General features: G+C 39.0%; 1 protein-coding gene across 2 annotated transcripts in view; it reads left to right on the forward strand.

The window, feature by feature from the left end:
- Nucleotides 1-14,764, forward strand: part of egfra (epidermal growth factor receptor a (erythroblastic leukemia viral (v-erb-b) oncogene homolog, avian)) — a 47,073-nt gene extending 32,309 nt beyond the window's left edge. For both annotated transcript variants that reach the window (XM_034703793.1, XM_034703794.1), the window contains exons 19-28: nt 2,226-2,324; nt 3,539-3,724; nt 3,984-4,139; nt 6,333-6,408; nt 7,198-7,344; nt 7,458-7,555; nt 8,594-8,761; nt 11,425-11,472; nt 11,600-11,693; nt 12,929-14,764. In XM_034703793.1, the coding sequence (XP_034559684.1) occupies nt 2,226-2,324; nt 3,539-3,724; nt 3,984-4,139; nt 6,333-6,408; nt 7,198-7,344; nt 7,458-7,555; nt 8,594-8,761; nt 11,425-11,472; nt 11,600-11,693; nt 12,929-13,272 (1,416 nt within the window). In that variant the 3' untranslated portion in view covers nt 13,273-14,764. The remainder of the gene's footprint in view (nt 1-2,225; nt 2,325-3,538; nt 3,725-3,983; nt 4,140-6,332; nt 6,409-7,197; nt 7,345-7,457; nt 7,556-8,593; nt 8,762-11,424; nt 11,473-11,599; nt 11,694-12,928) is intronic.
- The last annotated feature ends 2,960 nt before the right edge of the window (nt 14,765-17,724 follow it).

A 17,724-nucleotide genomic window follows, 5' to 3' on the forward strand; every position in this document is an offset into this window, starting at 1 on the left:
GATATATCTTCAGTATAGAGAAGACAGGCCTGTCTCCAAAAAGTTGAAGATCTATTTTAGGTTGCTTTTAGGTTAAGGTTGGAGTAAATCCCCAGACAAAGAATGTAGGTTACCACAGTGTTCTTCCATAGAACAAAAATAAGTGAATGTGTGTGTGTAGTCTAAGACTCCTATATTTGTGAGGACCACTGTGACTTTTGGACCTTGAGAATTTTTGGACAGAGTTGGAAAGTAAGCACATTTTTTGAAAGGGCTGTTTGAGGGTTAGTCTTGTTTTTTACAGTTTGAATTTGGTCAAGTTGAGGTTAGAGTAAACATTGAGCTCAGCCGTTTAGAAGTGGAAGTTAAAGGGTAATCCTGGTATTTCAAACCATGGTCCTTTTTAACATATTTGTTGTTTAAATGATCCATGGGCACAAACAGGTTTGGAATTGCTCCAATACACCGCCTCAGCCAGCAGAAGTAACATGGGCTGCAAAGGCTGTAAGCTCATTCTTGTGGCCAACTGTGCCTTTGATTGTTGTTTCATGTGTCTCCCAATCCCTACAGAGACAGTCTTTTGTGTTAAAAAGTAACATTGTCGTTGTTTAACCAGAAACAGAGATATCACTCTGAAATGTTACAGAGGTGAATTGTTGCAGGAAAACTGTCTAAAACCTGAGGTAACGTCTGTAGGGATCCTTTCACTCACAGTGTCAAGAAGTTAAGATAACAAAACCCTGTCACTGCAAAGATGAGTTTTTAAGTGGGCATACCATGATTTGGAACAGCTGTCCACAAAAACTATGTTGATGCTTCTGCAGCCTAACAGTGACTGTCAGAGGGGGTCTACTAGAGCAATCTCTTTATTTTCTTTGGCATGCAGCCTTAAAGATTAATTTAAGAAGATGTGGCCTGGATTAAAAATACAAGGTTAGGTCAAGTCTCTGCTGAGAGAAGTATTCACATCTACAGTAAAGGCAAACTTAAGGCTATAAAAATAATTTATTTCAAGTAAAACTCCTGCATTATAAATTCTCCCTCAAATCAAAATATAGGCTTCAAAGTGTAACAAACACATCAACAGAATGATAATTATCACAGTGTTTGATTTTGTGTAATCAATATAATTATTTTATTAAAGGTCAAGTAGCATTTTTTATTTGAGTTATGATATGGGGGATTATTTTTGCTACTTAACTAGTCGTCTAATCTATGACAGTTCATCATATTGATAACAGGTACTTCATATAGAGAATCCAGCAGTCAGAATTAAAGAATTTTATTTTCCCTGAAAGTGAAGTGAAGGAAAATTATAAAAGTAGCATCATCTGAAAAGACAAGTACCTGAAAATTGTACTTGAGGACAGTGTTTTTTAAAAGTCACCACGAAGCGCGATGGGGATCGTGGAAATTTGGAGGGAAGAGAAGGGAAAGTGGAATAAAATAAAAATCCACTAATAACATTTTAGAATGTCTATTTGGATATTATGTATCGCTGCATGTCAAAATTGTTGTTTTCCTTTTTCCTATTCCAACCCTTCTAATTTAAAAGACAACACACCACTTTAGCCAATCAGAATCAAGCAGCCGCTAAAATGACACTGATTTATCAGAAAGTTGCTGCAACACTGAAAACCAGCCTCCTATCTCTTCTTAAAATGGAAAAATATATGAAAAGAAAAAGACCACCATATGACCTGAATGAAGAAGACTCAGCTGCTACAATTACACCAAATTTTCTTGGCGTCTATAATTTGGCAGTGTGAGGCAGTGTGAGAGAAAATGGCTTTACTAAAGCAAGTAAGAATGGCTGTGATGTGCCCAAAAGTTTACAAAAAGACATTAAACAAAATAAAAGAACAATAAGTTATTAATTTTAAATGAAAATAGCAAATCTATTAATAAGTTGTATTATTCAATCTTTTGGTATTTGCCATCATAATGTAAAAGGAATTTAAGAAATTATGCAAGAGGGGGTTCCTGTCAGAAGCTAATGCTACATGGGGATCCTTGGCAAAATTTGGAAACCCCTGCTTTAGAACAACCTTAAGGAAATTCACTAGGTCCTCACAAGTACAGGAAGCACCAGTTTTGTGGGTGTGGTTTCATTCTTGCAGTTTCATTCAACAACATGTCAGCAGTTGTGCTTGTTCTGTACATACTAACATTTGTATGTAAACATGTGGTCGTATGATGTCAAATGTAATTACAGCATGTACAATAACACACTTGTTTCCCCACAGGGCCAGTGGGTTCCAGAGGGAGAGAATGTGAAGATCCCCGTTGCCATCAAGGTTTTGAGAGAAGCCACATCACCCAAAGCAAACAAAGAGATTTTGGACGTAGGTTTTTTTTATTTTTATTTGTGCGGTTCATCTCTGGATTGCGAAACTTACTGTAATGCTTTGTCAGAACTAAAAAAAGCCTTTCATATGAAATCTTATTCCCCAAACTACTTCAGTGAAGTGTGTGCTGCTGGTGGGAAATCACAAAGGGAAAATAGACTCTCAAAACTCTATGCACATATTTTAGTAATTACCCCAATATTTTGACTTGAATGAAGAGAGCCAGAAGTACTTAGAGTGTTGCTCAAAAGTGAGTGCTCCATGTGTCATTTCAGCTCTAACCTATCCTTTAATTTATAACACATGCAACTATAAATGAAACAAATGACTACTTCTTTCCTTGTAACAGGGGATGTGTCATGTTTCTCAATGGTGACCCTCTTACCAGACTGTAGAAAATGGGATTAACTCATTGGAGGGCTGCGTGTGGGTGTAGGTGTGTAATCCAAGGCTGAGGTGTTCAGGAAAGGAATGCAGTCCTGTAGCCACCCCGAAAAAGCACCCAGTCAAAATGGGCTGTGCAAACGGCTGAATGTGCAGCCTGGATCCTGTGATTTTTGCGGTCTGGGCACACAGTCACTGCACTTTAAAAACTGTGGTTCACATGAACGTCTGCTGAACTTTATGACATCAGGGCAGAAGCCGGTTGCTTTGAAGCCTCTTTGTCATCAGACTGAATTACAGAGCACCTAACAGTTAAGTGTGTATTCACTGAACATTATAATGCTATAATAGGCATGTGGGAAATATTTGGTATAATATCAATGCATTTGTGGCAGGAAATGTAGAGAATAAAGCTTAGTTTGAAGTGCTGTTTGCACGTGATCACTCCGAGGAAGCCTATCGTTGGTGGCAAGAGCGGATTATCCCCATGGTTTCTCTTAAAGCGACTTTCTTGTTAGGACAACGTCTGGTTTACACTTTTAGCTGAGCCACAGAAAATAAATGCTTTTTTGGGGCTGACTGCTGCTAAGAAACTTATCACCAAATGCTTTATGTCTCCACAAATGTGTTGTGACTGACCCTAAAATACAGTCTGTTGTGCTTTCACAGAAAACTCTTATTTAAACGTTGTCACTAACTTTTAGTTGATTTTTCCTTTCTCCTCCTGCTCTAGATGAGGGAAGTGTACTGTGTTTCTCCTGATATCTCTCAGATGATATGAAGTATTGAATTACAATGTTTCTTGTGTTTCTTCATTGACATCACAGGAGGCTTATGTGATGGCCAGTGTTGAACACCCCCACGTGTGTCGTCTGCTCGGCATCTGCCTGACCTCCACAGTGCAGCTCGTCACCCAGCTGATGCCTTACGGCTGCCTTCTGGACTACATCAAAGAGAACAAGGACAACATCGGCTCCCAGTGCCTGCTCAACTGGTGTGTGCAGATAGCCAAGGTGAGACAGGAACCTCGTAAAGGTGTCAAGTTACGTCAAAGTAGGAGAGTCAATAGATACAATCTGTTTTGGGCTGGGTTGTTTACTGGAGCTGTTTTGCAACTGTTGCCTTCAAATGCTCAGAAAAATGTTGGATAACTTGAGTTATGATGATTCTAACAAGACAACACTCAACACACCCTAAGATTTTTTATGTGTGCATTTCTGATGTATGACAAGGTAAACATCCATGTAAACATTTTGTTTTGTTTGACAAAAGGGTATGAACTACCTGGAGGAGCGCCACCTGGTGCATCGAGACCTGGCAGCGAGGAACGTCCTGGTTAAAACTCCCCAACATGTCAAGATCACAGACTTTGGTCTGGCCAAACTCCTCAACTCAGATGAGAAAGAGTACCATGCGGACGGTGGAAAGGTAAGCTGGAGAGAACAGTAGCTGCAGTCTATCAGTAATGATTATTTCCCCCTTCATACTAAAATATCTAAGTAATCAAACATTAACGCCAGTCCAAAAACAAACAGCTTTCAGCTCGAGGCAGGCATCTCTGTCGTTATGATGATGATGATGATGATGATGATGATGATGATGATGATGATGATGATGACCTTATTTTTTCATTTGGAGCCTGAAACTTTAGGCTTTTAAGATAGATGACTTCCTGTAGATCAATACATTTGCTCCATGTCATGAAGGGTGATATTTTTGTATTTGTAGTAGTGCTCTAGATTGCATCTTATGCAAGAGCTCCAGTATAAATAGTTCTGACAGAGAACCGAGTTCAGAGAAAAATGATAAATCAGATAAGTTCCTCTTTTTTATCAAAGTTTCTTTGTACCTCTGAAGTCACTTTATCCCAAACAGGAACATATGTAGTGTTTGTGTTTACTTGTAACTACGGGGAAACCTAAACACGTCTCGTTATAGAGACCAACGTTTTCCATCCAATTATAAATCTGAAATATGTGTAACTCCATTTGAGCAAAAGTAACACATAAAATAAAGTAGCATGTACTGACATATCTCCCTGTGAGGCTTTCAAACTTCCTGTTCTTTGATTAGTTTTCCAACTGACAAGATACTTTTTCTGATAATTTAATCGAGTATGAAGTTTAACAGATTTTGAGCAGACGTGGAGACTGTCCAGCTCTTTGAAATGTATAAGGACAAAGTTGGACTGCAGCTTAAACATAAAAAACCTACTAATAATGAGATTTCCTGAATCCTGTTTGTTGCAGTTAGATGTATTGCTTCTCTGAAACTTTCCTTGACAGCTTTCCAGACGCAGAATAAGCCTCCAGTTAGAGAGTATAAATATCCCTCACAAAACACTTTCAGTATGTTTCCAATTTAATCCCTTTGCAGGAAACTTTCCCAGAAATCATCTATAAACTTTGTGTGACACACTTTGAGTGATGACAACAAACCGCCTCTCATCTAATGTAAAACCCAAACGGTACCAGAAACAATCCTAATTCTAAAAATCAAACCTATTACTGGTTATTTCAATCAACAATGTGGATTGTTGTATGTTTGAGTATTTCACCACAAGGTGGCAGCACCGTTACATTGCATTCTTCATTTTGAAAGGATACTAAAGGATTATTGTTTTAAAAATGCTACATTTTTTAAATCGAAAAGACAAACTTGTCTGTTTTAGTGAGCTGATACATCTTTTCATTCAGTTTAAACCTCCCCCTGCAAACACAGATGTGTAAAATGATTTAAAATGATTTAATAAAACATAAACCTGAATACAGCATTCTTTTAGAGTCAGTTTTATGCAAGACAAGGTAAGGCAAAGCAAACTAATTTATGTGTTATGAAATAAACACAAGCTACTTGTGATAAACGTTCAGTGAGACTCATCCCAATATATGTGTCTTACTACATGGCCTCTTGTCTCCCCCACCACTCGTGGACAGATGGGCAGCGAGAGCCGGTACATCACCAAGGTTATCAGTTGGGGCGCCTCTTTACCAGCGTTTTGTCAGGTTAGGCCCAGGACAACTCAGGTACCCCTTTTCCACTAAAGGGGTTGAAAATAGAGCCTCAACAGGTGGCTCCAGTGTCCTGGAACTACTCCCTTCATGCTAGCTCTCACCTCATGCTACCCACACATGACAAAGAAAAAAAGAAGAGGGAAAACCGAGAGAGGAGTCTGTGGAGAGATTTAAGATGTTAGAGGACAGGGAAGGCAGAGCCCGGACCCAAAGTTTGTTTGGGTGAGAGCTCACCCCTGCCATGTTAGACTGTATGCTCTTTCTCCCCCCGAATCCCGCATAAAAATAGGGGAATAGATGAGGAGGGAGAAAACAAGAGCGAGGATGATATGTCACATATCAGCAACCAGGCTGTTCAGAGGGATTTTCACATGATATGAATAATGACAAAGAATCACATCGTAAGAGGACATTCAAAAGTCTTTAAAAGTCAAGAGAAGATCAAATAAAACAGCTCAAACGGAAGCTAATGGAACAGTCATAAAATATAAGATAATTCATAGAGATATGCTAGTTCCATTGCTTATTGATATGCTTAAATGAATAGATATGTTCCATATTTATAAGTTATTTGGAGACAATATCATTTCTTATTTTTCTCCCACAGGTACCAATAAAATGGATGGCTCTTGAATCCATCCTGAACAGGACATACACACACCAGAGTGACGTATGGAGTTATGGTAAGTCTTGTGCATGCTTCATGTTGTGAACATACACAGACTCTAACCCAAGGAGGCCTGCCTGCAGTGTGAGCTTGTGTAACTTCAGATATGTAAAGCAGCTGGGCTTCAGTACTCTGGGGTTTTGGTGACAGCCTCAGTGGGGGAATATTTATTCATTGCTTGATAAAGTGTTTTAACATCAAGGGGAGGAAACGAGGGAACAGAGTTTTTGAACATTCAGATAAGATGTTGTTTTTGGATCTAATAAGGCTTGTCAACATTTTACAGCACGACATGCGAGAGGGGAACATCTTGCTAGCATCTGTGATTTGAGGACACTGGTAGCACACACCTACACACCAGCAGTCTCAGATGGGCAATATCACGTCAAAAGAGATTGTTACTGACACCCACATGAACAGAAGAGTACATTTGCACAGATGCCTAAATACACACAGACGCAGAAGCCAAACACAGCACAGCTTTCTTGTGTGGGCCAGCGTCCAAATCCCCCGAGGGTTTGATCAGGCCTTCCGCTCAATATGGCAAAAGCATCAGTAAACCCTGGCAGAAGTGACATGCTTCTTCCTTTCCTCCTTTTTCTCTTCTTCAGTTCCTTCAGCACAGATACACATCCTGCTGCCTCCCACTCCTGCAGCCACAGCCAATTTGTCAACATAGTTATTTTGATACTGTGTGATATTTGTCGAGCTTACATCCTGTCACTCGTTTTTTCTTCTATTTCTCTCTTCGATTGGGAGCAAGAACAAAATGCTCATTGGGCCAACTGTGCTTGTTTGTCTGTAGGAGTAACAGTTTGGGAGCTGATGACATTTGGGACCAAACCGTACGATGGGATTCCTGCCAGTGAGATAGCCGGGGTCCTTGAAAAAGGGGAGCGACTTCCTCAGCCACCAATCTGTACCATTGATGTGTACATGATCATGGTGAAATGTAAGCAAAACACTTATTATGAGGTGCATTAACATGTTGGTTCGCTTTCCTCACGAGTAGTGCAAATGTTTAATCTCATGGTCTTGTTCTCATATGCTGCTTTTTGTTTATAGGCTGGATGATTGATGCAGATAGTCGCCCTCGCTTCCGGGAGCTGATAGCTGAGTTTACAAAGATGGCTCGTGATCCTTCTCGCTATCTGGTCATTCAGGTAACATTATATAAGATAGCAAGTTTACAAAAAATTCTATCTTAAAGCTCCTTTGGCTAAATCTTGAATGGTTCAGAAACTGGTTGAAAATGAAAGGGATGGCTCTCTGTGACCAACAAAAGCAAACAAGAACATCAACAACAAGACTAACAATTTCTATGTTGTCATTTTCAATGTCTGGAACTGCTGTGAGGGGGTAGGTGTCAGACCTAATGTAGCACCCTGAAGAAGCATATATTCACACATTCCACTGTTAAAAGCAGAGAGAGATTTTATTTGTCATAAAACAAAACTCACACATGTACAGGAAAACCAGCAATGATCTAAGAGGTACCGGCCTTGTCCACAGGGGGTGCCAGAGTCAACACAAACAGAAAGTTCCTCACAGGAGCTTTATATAATTTGACAGCGATGACATTATTTTAACCTTTTTTCTCTTGAGAAAAAAATTAAGTCCTTTTTGCAAAACATCAAGGCATGTTGTGGAAAGGAGATCTGTGACAAACAAAAAATTGTGACATTATTGCTGGGTTTTTTAATTCAGCAAGATTCTGTTCACCAATTAACAACACTTGAGTGTTTTTTTTTTTTAGCTTGAATGCAATCTTCAGGAGTGAAAAGTTAAATTTTACTTATTAAAACCTCCACCACAGTCACATGACGTTAGCTTAGACTTAATAATTTTGTTCCAACTAGTCTGTCATCTTTGGTGCCAACAACAACCTCAGTAGTGTCACAAGAGAAGCAACCTAGCAGCCTTTTATAAGACACACTAAGGGATCAGCATTCACAGGTATTTTATTGCATACTTTTATTGAATCTTCCAAGCTTCTGTTAATCACTCACCCTTTTTCAGTCATCTAACCAAAGCCAATTCAAACCCTGTGACTCTTAGAGGAGGGAAGTGGAAGTGCAGAAATGCTAACTCATTTCCAGTCTGAAGGTCTTTTTTTCCTGCAGCGCTCTACTTTATGATGAATTGCAGTAATCCTCTGGACACGTGACGCTGACTATGTAAATTCTATTTCTACTCCGCAGGGGGACGACTGCATGCACCTGCCGAGCCCCTCCGACACTAAACTGTACCGCAGCCTGATCAGCGGGGAAGACATGGAGGACACTGTGGACGCAGACGAGTACCTGGTGCCTCAACATGGCTTCTTCAGCAGCCCGAGCCATTCACGCACTCCACTGCTTCACTCCTTAGTAAGATCTGTAGAAGAGTGCACAAGCAGAGCTTTTGGAGTACATCTGTAGCTGTTTCTCCTTTGTGACGTGTCTGCAACTTATATTCTGGCGAAAACTGAGAAAATTATATGTAATTTAAAAGGAGGCTTATCATATATAGTATAGGCAAACAATCATGAACTAAACACCAAATTACATATTAACCCTGCTGGCCTCAGAGTCGCACATGGAGGAAAGTGACCACTACCTGTATTGATGTTGGTCTTCCACAAGATGGTGTAGTTTTTCTGGAAATACATCCTTCAATACTTTAAACATCCCAAGATATTCAGTATGATTGTTCATTTACAGTAGTGTAACACATTGCACTGACTCTCTTAGTGTGCAGTCTAAGGTATCAATTCAAAGGTACAAAAAATACAAATAATTGAGAAAACCAAAGTGTTTGATAGAGATAGGTTTATAAAACGGCAAAGCACACAAAGAATTACAGATTGAACTTTGAGTTGTGGCCCTGCAAATCTTATACCGATCCCCACCTGCTCACTGTACACTATTCTGCTTATTACCCAACTACTAACTTCAGAAATGAACAAGTTAATGCAAAATATTAATTTAAAGATTATTTTATTCATTTAAAAGTTATAGATTATTCAGCTTTAAAAAAGTCCCTCTGATTGATCAGTAACTCTTTCATGACAGCAGATTCTAATCAGCCTCCTTTTTGTTTGAATCAACATAGAACTTAACATTTAAATTAACAGGGAAGTTGAAACATTAGCTTGCGTATTTATTAGGATTCATATTGAACTGAGGCTTTATAGTAGACACGTATGAACATACATGAGGCAAATGTCTCATGGTTAAAGTGACTTTGTAGCGATCAGCAACTTAGAGAGCTGTGCTGCCGTTGCCTAGATTGCAGCACAGGATCTTGCTCTACACTTCCTTATTGGAGATGGTTGGATTCCAGTAGCTCCTCAGGTTGCTCTCACATCTGTGCCCCACAACTGTCATTATTTCCCAACTCTCAAGACTTTTGCCACAGTGTCAACAGGCAGAGTTGAAATGTGCTAGACTTGTTTATGCAGGTTGATTGATACGACGTGTGTGATCAGGTTATCCCTGGCGTTATGAGGTTTCGGCCAACCAGAATCAAGTATTATTCACAGCCGGGGGATATTATGTGAAGAACTATTTTCAAACTATTGCAGTTTTTGACCTTGTTCATAACATTTACTTCCACAGATTTCAGGTTTTAGCTTGATTGAGCTGGAGAAGTGTCTCAATATTTAATGCTGTGAACTTTCAGCTTTAATAGATTCAACAAAGTGTATCATACATGTAATGAGATTCAAACAGGTTCCACAGACTCCCTCACTCTGGCCATAACTTATAAAGTAGTGAATGAAAGTATTTCAGCAGCTGCTTTGGACGGTGAACTTTCCCAGAAAAGGGAGCATTAATTGATTAAGAAATTGCACCAAATGCATTAGCAGTGAACACCTTCCCAACTGTTCCAGATTTAATAGAGCTATTAACTGGGTTTTGGGGGAAAAGGATTTCTGCACAAGTCATTAAGCCATGAGTCAGAGTGGAAGTAATCGCATAGTCATATTTTGCCTTGTTGAAATCAATTATCTTTCACTTGAAGCAGCAGAACTCTGACTGCTTAACTGAATCCAGGTGTTCACACAGTGAGGAGAGCCGTACCTGATCTGAACTCCACTGAACCTACCTACCCTCACTCTGTTCCCCCACTGGGATCATTTCTCCTCTTCCTGACCCCTGCCCACTCGTCCTCATCATCGTCCCCTCTCCCACGTTTCCTCCCAGGTGCCCTTTGATGGATGAGCGCTGAATGAGCAGAACTCCTCTGCCTCAGGTTCAGTGCAGGCCATGCGTAGGTCTGGCTCTCCTTACCTGGAATCATTGCCGGACACTGACAGCCTGCTTAGCTCATATGAGCCTTAAACTTTGATTACCTTTGCAGGCATCCAGGGGAAGTCTTTAAAATCTTTGTCCAATAAAAGCTCAGCATAAGCCTGCTTGTGTAATATCACAGTTGGGGCACGGCCCACTGTGGGTCAAGACATTTTTCACAGATGGCTGCTCTTGCAGCCTGTTTAATTTCCTTTTCTTGTTGAAAGTAATTGCATTGCCACAGCTGTCAGTCTCTTCTTTTGATTCACTCGGTTTCCATGGATTTTACCTCACTCACAGTCCTCTCTGCTCGAGAAAGTGACAGACACAACAAAGCTTGTCACATTGTCTGAATGAATATGAATCTGCTCGGTGGACGGTTATTTCGATCCCTATCAGCTTGTGCTGAGATGACAGCTACGGTTCCAGAGGTACCATAAAAACACATATTTAAAGAGAACTCATCGTCTCCTGAGAGGCCTTAAAACTAATCACAGTGACGGAAGGAAACACACTCATTTCAGGAAACTTATCTATAAATGAAGGAAGCCAGAGTTATAGGAAGAAAATTGACAGATACGAAAAATGAAGGAATTGCCTACATCCTAAAATAGAGCACAGAGGACAACTTTTTGTTTGGTATTGCACTAAAATGTCTATAAAGTTACATTTTCGGCCTTCTTTTTCCTCTCTTCTGTTCTGCATTACTGATGATGGTGTCACCATTTTAAATCAAATTCATTGTATCTATTCTGCAGAGCGTCACCAGCAGCATTGGAAGGTGTCACAGCAGAAATGGCTTAACGGTAAGACAAAGTAATCTGTCTAATTGCCCTTATAGAAACTGATTCCCCTCTTGGATTTGAATTAGTTTTATTAAATTTTTTCATGAAGGTTTTTCACAGCTTTAAAACCATTTATGTTTTCTTGCAGAATGCGTACCCGAGCAGAGATGGAAGCATGGTTCTCCGGTACATTCCTGACCCCACAGACAAAAATTTAGACAACGCCTTCCAGCCAGCTCCAGGCAAGTTTCCTTCACCTTCCAAATTCCCCTCAGTGGCACCACATTTATTTTCGGTGTCAGTCAAATGGAACTCAGTAAGACTCAGCCTATGTCCTCCTAGTTGATTCGGTGAGTTGGGGGAGCATCTAGTGGACAAGGAAAACACTGCTCGCCCAGCTGGATGTGGTTTCTGTTAACTGTTTGGTGTGCTCTTTTGCAGTGATATAGATGCTTTGGGGTAAAGCAGAGACTGTAAAACATGAGACATTTATAATTACCATCAGTATCAAATTATTTTTTGTAGACCTCTTTGAATGCCATGCTTTTTTTTTTAGAAACCTGAGTACCTGTCATTAACTATTTGTAATGCACAGACTTCATAATAAGGGTGTTTTGGCAGAAATAGTAATCCTAGAATGAACCATTTAGTCTCTATTTCTTCATAGAAAGAGCCCCACTCACTGATGCATTGTCATGGCACAAATGAAAGATTTATCACTAAAACTTTATCTTAATAAAAATTTCACACACACACACACACCCTCTTCATGTGCTGGTAGCCATTGCCACCATTGTTGATTTAGTGTTGCCCTTTCATATAGACTTTCTTGTGACGCATTAAAAAAGAAAAATATGAATTTTCATGCAGCAGGGACGCTAGTTGGCCTAGCTGTTTAAGGGCACCCCATGTACTATGTAGGAGCCGCAGTCCTCTTCATGTCAGTCACTGATTTGTCTTCCTAGCATGACCGTGTGCTGCACGTCACGCCCCACTCTCTACTCCTTAAATTCCCTGTCTCTCATCAGCTGTCTTAGAAATAAAGGCAAAAATGCCACAGAACTTTTAAAAAAATCATACAGCAGAGGAAAAGGTTTCCTTGATTGTACGTATGTGTTGTGATGGAGTTACATGAAGGTGTGATTCTGCATTTTCCATGATGCATCTAGTGGCCTTTTTTCATTTTCAGAGACCTCCCTGCTTTGTTAGTGTATTATTGTGCAGACTTATCATCAAACTTAAAGTTATCCATCTGAAGCCATGATGATGATGACATAACAACACAACCAGGATTCATTTCATTGACATCAAAGATAATGTCTTTCATACTGATGTGAAAATATGTTATCCCCTTTTATTCAAACTATTCCTCAATGTAGGTATTTCAAAAGGATAACTATCTGCTTACTAATTATAAGTGTATACAATTAATAGGAAGCTTCAAGTGCAAAGTCTAACTGAACTGTCTTTGTCACAGACTACATGAACCAGAACGGTGTCTCAGATGTGATGAATCCCGTCTACCAGCAGCCTGGCCCTCCTCGCACCATCCTCCCCACCATCTCTTCAGATGACGCTGAGTCAGAGTACCTGAATTGCTTTAAAAACGAGGACAGCAGACCCGAGTACCTCAACGAGCTCCCGTCCCCCGCCATCCTCCCTCTCACCTCCAACGGCACGGTCCACAGCATTCAAAAATACCAGCCACAGAACAGCATAGACAACCCTGATTACCAACAGGACTTCACACCCACGTTCAAAACCCATACTAATGGACACATTCCCGCGGCGGAGAATGCAGAGTACCTGGGACCAGATTGAGGACTGCGTTGACACAAAATAAGAGACTTCATTTAGAAAGGGCATTGATGTCTTGGCTGGGAAAGCATAGCTAAATGGTACCACCAGTTATCAAATATGTTGTATCCATCCGTACAGAGACACGGGATGGTTTGTGCAGCTTTGTGTTGTTTGTGTGCAGTCAAACTCGCCACACAAAACCCCCTCCTCTCATTTAAAATATTTTCAGACTACAAAAGATTTCTTCGTGAAGAAAGCTGGATGAAAACCGACCCCTTAATGACTCTGTCGACTTGAGACTTTCTGGGCCAGACATGCAAAAAGTGAAAGCCTCTCTTGTACAGCGAGCGGCTCTAGAGCAGAAAACAAAGAACACACAACTGGCAGCTCAACTCAAAATAAAAACCAACCTAAGGTACATGTGATGTTTCATCACAAGTTAGATACACAATCACTCAACAATATCCACGGACATAAACACACAGTGGTGCTTTCTGCCTTGATTTGAAGCCACAGAAGTTTTCACTGTGATGAAGTCAAGATGATTAAAGGGAGCTTTACAGGGCATAATGCTGACTGTTCTGGGTCCTCAGAGGCCTGACGACGCTCGTCTTCAAGGATGAGTCAATGAGAAAGCAAAATGTTGCAATGTATAGAATGTAAAGTCAGTTTAAAGGGGAGTACTGACGACTTTAAGGTTTAAATATGTTACCTTTATACCTAAGACAGTTCTATGTGTACTACATAAATTGCTGATCTCAGAACAATATACTCACAAGATATGTGATGTAACACTAACTTTAAAGAGAACGTCATGATTAATATCTCAAATGTCACACTGTAGTGTTCAGACTCCTGTAGCTGGCTAACACTGCAGCACAATACTCTGTGCACCCAGGAAGTGTTTTATTAACGATTATTTCCCACACACTCAGAATTTTTTATGATCAACACAGGAACACAATTCATCAGGAAAAACTGTTGAGCAGTTCAAACAAAGACCTCCCACTGCATTTTAATTCATGTGTCACTACTTTTGTGTTGTTGTTTTTTACTTGTTTGAAAATGCTGGATGAACTGTCTTAGGTCATGTGAGTAACTTGTTTGAAATGTGTAGACTAAAGTAGTATCTCCCTGTAAATATGAGTTTTATTTGAATGTCTCTATGTCCAGTCAGAAGTAAGGACTCTTTCTGACGTGTCTACATTATTTCCTAAAGATCTGTCCTTGTCTAATTTCTTTTTAACAAAAAGTGTAGACTTTTGTTCCGCACAGGGTGTTGACACCACATCTATGAATCTTCTCTTCTATAAAGACTTGTAGTCTTATGAGAGCATTAACTTTGCGAGCATTATTCCTAGTTTTAAAGGAATATACTATTGTAGCAGCCTGTAAACCTACTTTTGCAGATTTTACACAGGTACATGTACAGAAAACAGACATTGTGCTGTAATTTACTCCCAAAATAATCACCTATAATTTATACTCAGTAAACACTTTTTGTCACACCATACGTGAATATGCACTTATTCTTGAATTGTGATTATTTCATTCAGATGTGAAGATGAATAAATCATTTTTTTTTCTATGTAAATACCTGTTTGTTTGTTTTTTCTCTCTCTGAGCACTCAGGGAGTCATTCATCTACTCAGGTCTGTTTATCTTGACGCCTGCAGCACTTCAAATAACAGCTTGATGAAACGCCTTGAGCTGTTAATCAGCTGAAAGAGAGCAGCCTCCCCCCGGTGACTTGCTGTTTCACTTAAAGTGAGTCTGATTAAAATGTTTAAAAGACTTTGTGGTTTCTGTGTGTCAGTGTGAGCAGCAGTCTTTCACAATCATGATGTGAAACCTCCACGAATGAGATACAAGTCATTTGATAGAGCATTACAAAACATAGTCTTATTGTAGGTATGACATGTTACATACAGTATTTATACAGGAAAAACTGTGCCTCTTCAATAGATCACTGGGGCTCTATAGATCAGTTCTTCCTCCTATGTTTAACATGAATCAAATATTACAACAGGAAGTATTATCAGTATGGTCAATGGCTGATGTTTGCCTGCTGTTTGAAATCCCTGTTACATTGCTTTTTTAAATGATGATACACTTTAGAGGTATTAGTTTTATCTTTCTGTTAGCTATATTTATATTGATTTTGAAACTGCATTTAAATCCAAATATAGATCCATACAATGGCCTTGTTTTACGTGATGTGTTCAGGAGACTGAAATTGAACTATTGTGTGAAATTCCTATAGCAAACACTACAATGAAAATGAGCTGCAGAGTTTAAAAACAACCAACATAGCAGGTTACGGTCATCTTAAAGCCAGAGTAAGAAATGTTTAGCCTTTATGTTTCTCATTTTTAGATATTTTAGAGTGAAGTTTCTAACAATATATGTAAGTATTAGGTCATAGATGATAATTACACATAGGTGGAATATTTAAGAGTTTAGATCCTGAAAAAACATACTCTCAGATCTTAGGTATTCCTCTTAAAAATACATCTATGGTTATCATTAATTAAATCTTATAGCAGGAAGTATTATAGGTTTCACATCCAGCTTTATCTGCTTCATCAGGACTGTTTGTGTGTGCTTTGATCAGATCTGATTGACAGGTTCCTCAAACTTTGAGGAACAAATCAGGAACAAAAACAAAGACTTGGAGGATGAGCTTAAATCAATGGTAATGACTCCTTTTGATTGCATATTGGTTGTGGGCCTTGCATCAAAATACATACATATGCTATTTCCCATAATGATTATTCCCAGAATGATTTTGTATAGAGATGATACCACAAAATAAGTCAAAGTTGTTATAACTTTGGTAATCAATGGAACAGGTAAAATTCTGTTTAAAATGGTGAATAGTATATTACATGGAAGTGTTCACAGCTTGTTTTCCTGTTTTATCGAGAGGACAGGAAGTAATACATTTGTAACATTAGGGCAAGGGCAGAAAAATAAAATCTTCAACTAAATGATAGTGTCAAAGCCTGAATAAAAGAACAAAACTGCAAAACTGCAAGGTAATAGTACTTTTTACATCGTATTTTCCTTTAATAAATATAATTGTCCATGTGATTGATTTTTCTAGCCTTTAAGTCCCTGTTGGCAGCTAATGTTTCTTGACATCTGATCGACACTCTGATTAGACTTGACAGAGATCGATTGAAAGTGCAAACACCGTGGACAAAATAATACAATTTCAATAAATCTGTAAAAACATTATCCTACAAAAAAACAAACTTTGACTCATACCAACAAGCTGATCAGTACAACAGGTATTCGAGACCAGTGGTGGACAGTAACAAAATAAATTTACTTGAGTACTGTACTTAAGTACATTTTTTGAGTATCTTTACTTTACTTGAGTATTATTTTGGGGGGAAACTTATTACTTTTACTTCACTACATTCACAAGACAATTATTGTACTTTTTACTCCACTACATTTCTATCAGTGCTCTAGTTAATCACTACTTTTGCTTTGAAGTCAGCTCATGAATTTACTTCTCTTTTCTGAAATCTGATCCCACGGTTGAACGTGGAGCAAAAACAGAGCAAATTTCACTCAGATCAGGCAGTTCATTTAGAGGTGGTAATGATGGCTATAATTCTCATACCTGAGCACACCCATGGTCATATCTTCAGCCCGTGTTAGAGGTTTTTAAAATGAAGAATGATACATATAATATGAAATGTTCTCCCTGTTTCCCACTCTGCCCAAACATACAAACATTCACTGTCCAACCTGAGAAAGCGTGTTGAGCTACGTAACATTTGTTTCACCCCAGATGAACATTTCAAACTAAGTCGTCTGTGCTTGGAGTAACTTAGTTTCTGTTCTAGATAAACATAATGTAACCGAATGTACTTCTATGTATTCTTGACTGATGTATTGTGAAAATACAACATTCAAGACTTTTTTAAGAAGTACTTTGAATACTTCAGTACTTTTAAAAGCAAGTACTTCAGTACTTTAACTCAAGTAATAATCTGACAGAGCAACTTTCACTTGTACTGGAGTAATATTTGACCTTGTAGATTTTAAAACTGCCCAAATTGTGTAAAAGGCAAGGACAAGTCTACTGCCAGGAAATATTCAATGATTGTTCTTCGAAAGAGAGGGGGGTTATAACTTAAGAGGGAAATTAACATTAAAGATGGTGAGTGTTCGGACCACAAGGAAAAGCTTTTGTATCTCAATCTGTGGTGTAAAACTGTGGAACAGTCTCAATATGGAGCTACAGCAATTTCAGAACATAATCCAGTTCAAGAAGAGGTATAAAGAAAGGATTTTCATGAGGTACAAGGAGGAAGACAAGTGTTGATAATCATGAGGGGTTTACTTTTGATTGTCGGTGTAAATATGAAGATTTGACGTGTGGGAGTGCACTCGTATAATGCCAGATAATAGTGAATGAAGGGGTAGGATTAGATAAGTTTGAACTTCTTCCTACTC

Source organism: Notolabrus celidotus, chromosome 15, assembly GCF_009762535.1.
Source record: "Notolabrus celidotus isolate fNotCel1 chromosome 15, fNotCel1.pri, whole genome shotgun sequence".
NCBI lineage: Eukaryota > Metazoa > Chordata > Actinopteri > Labriformes > Labridae > Notolabrus > Notolabrus celidotus.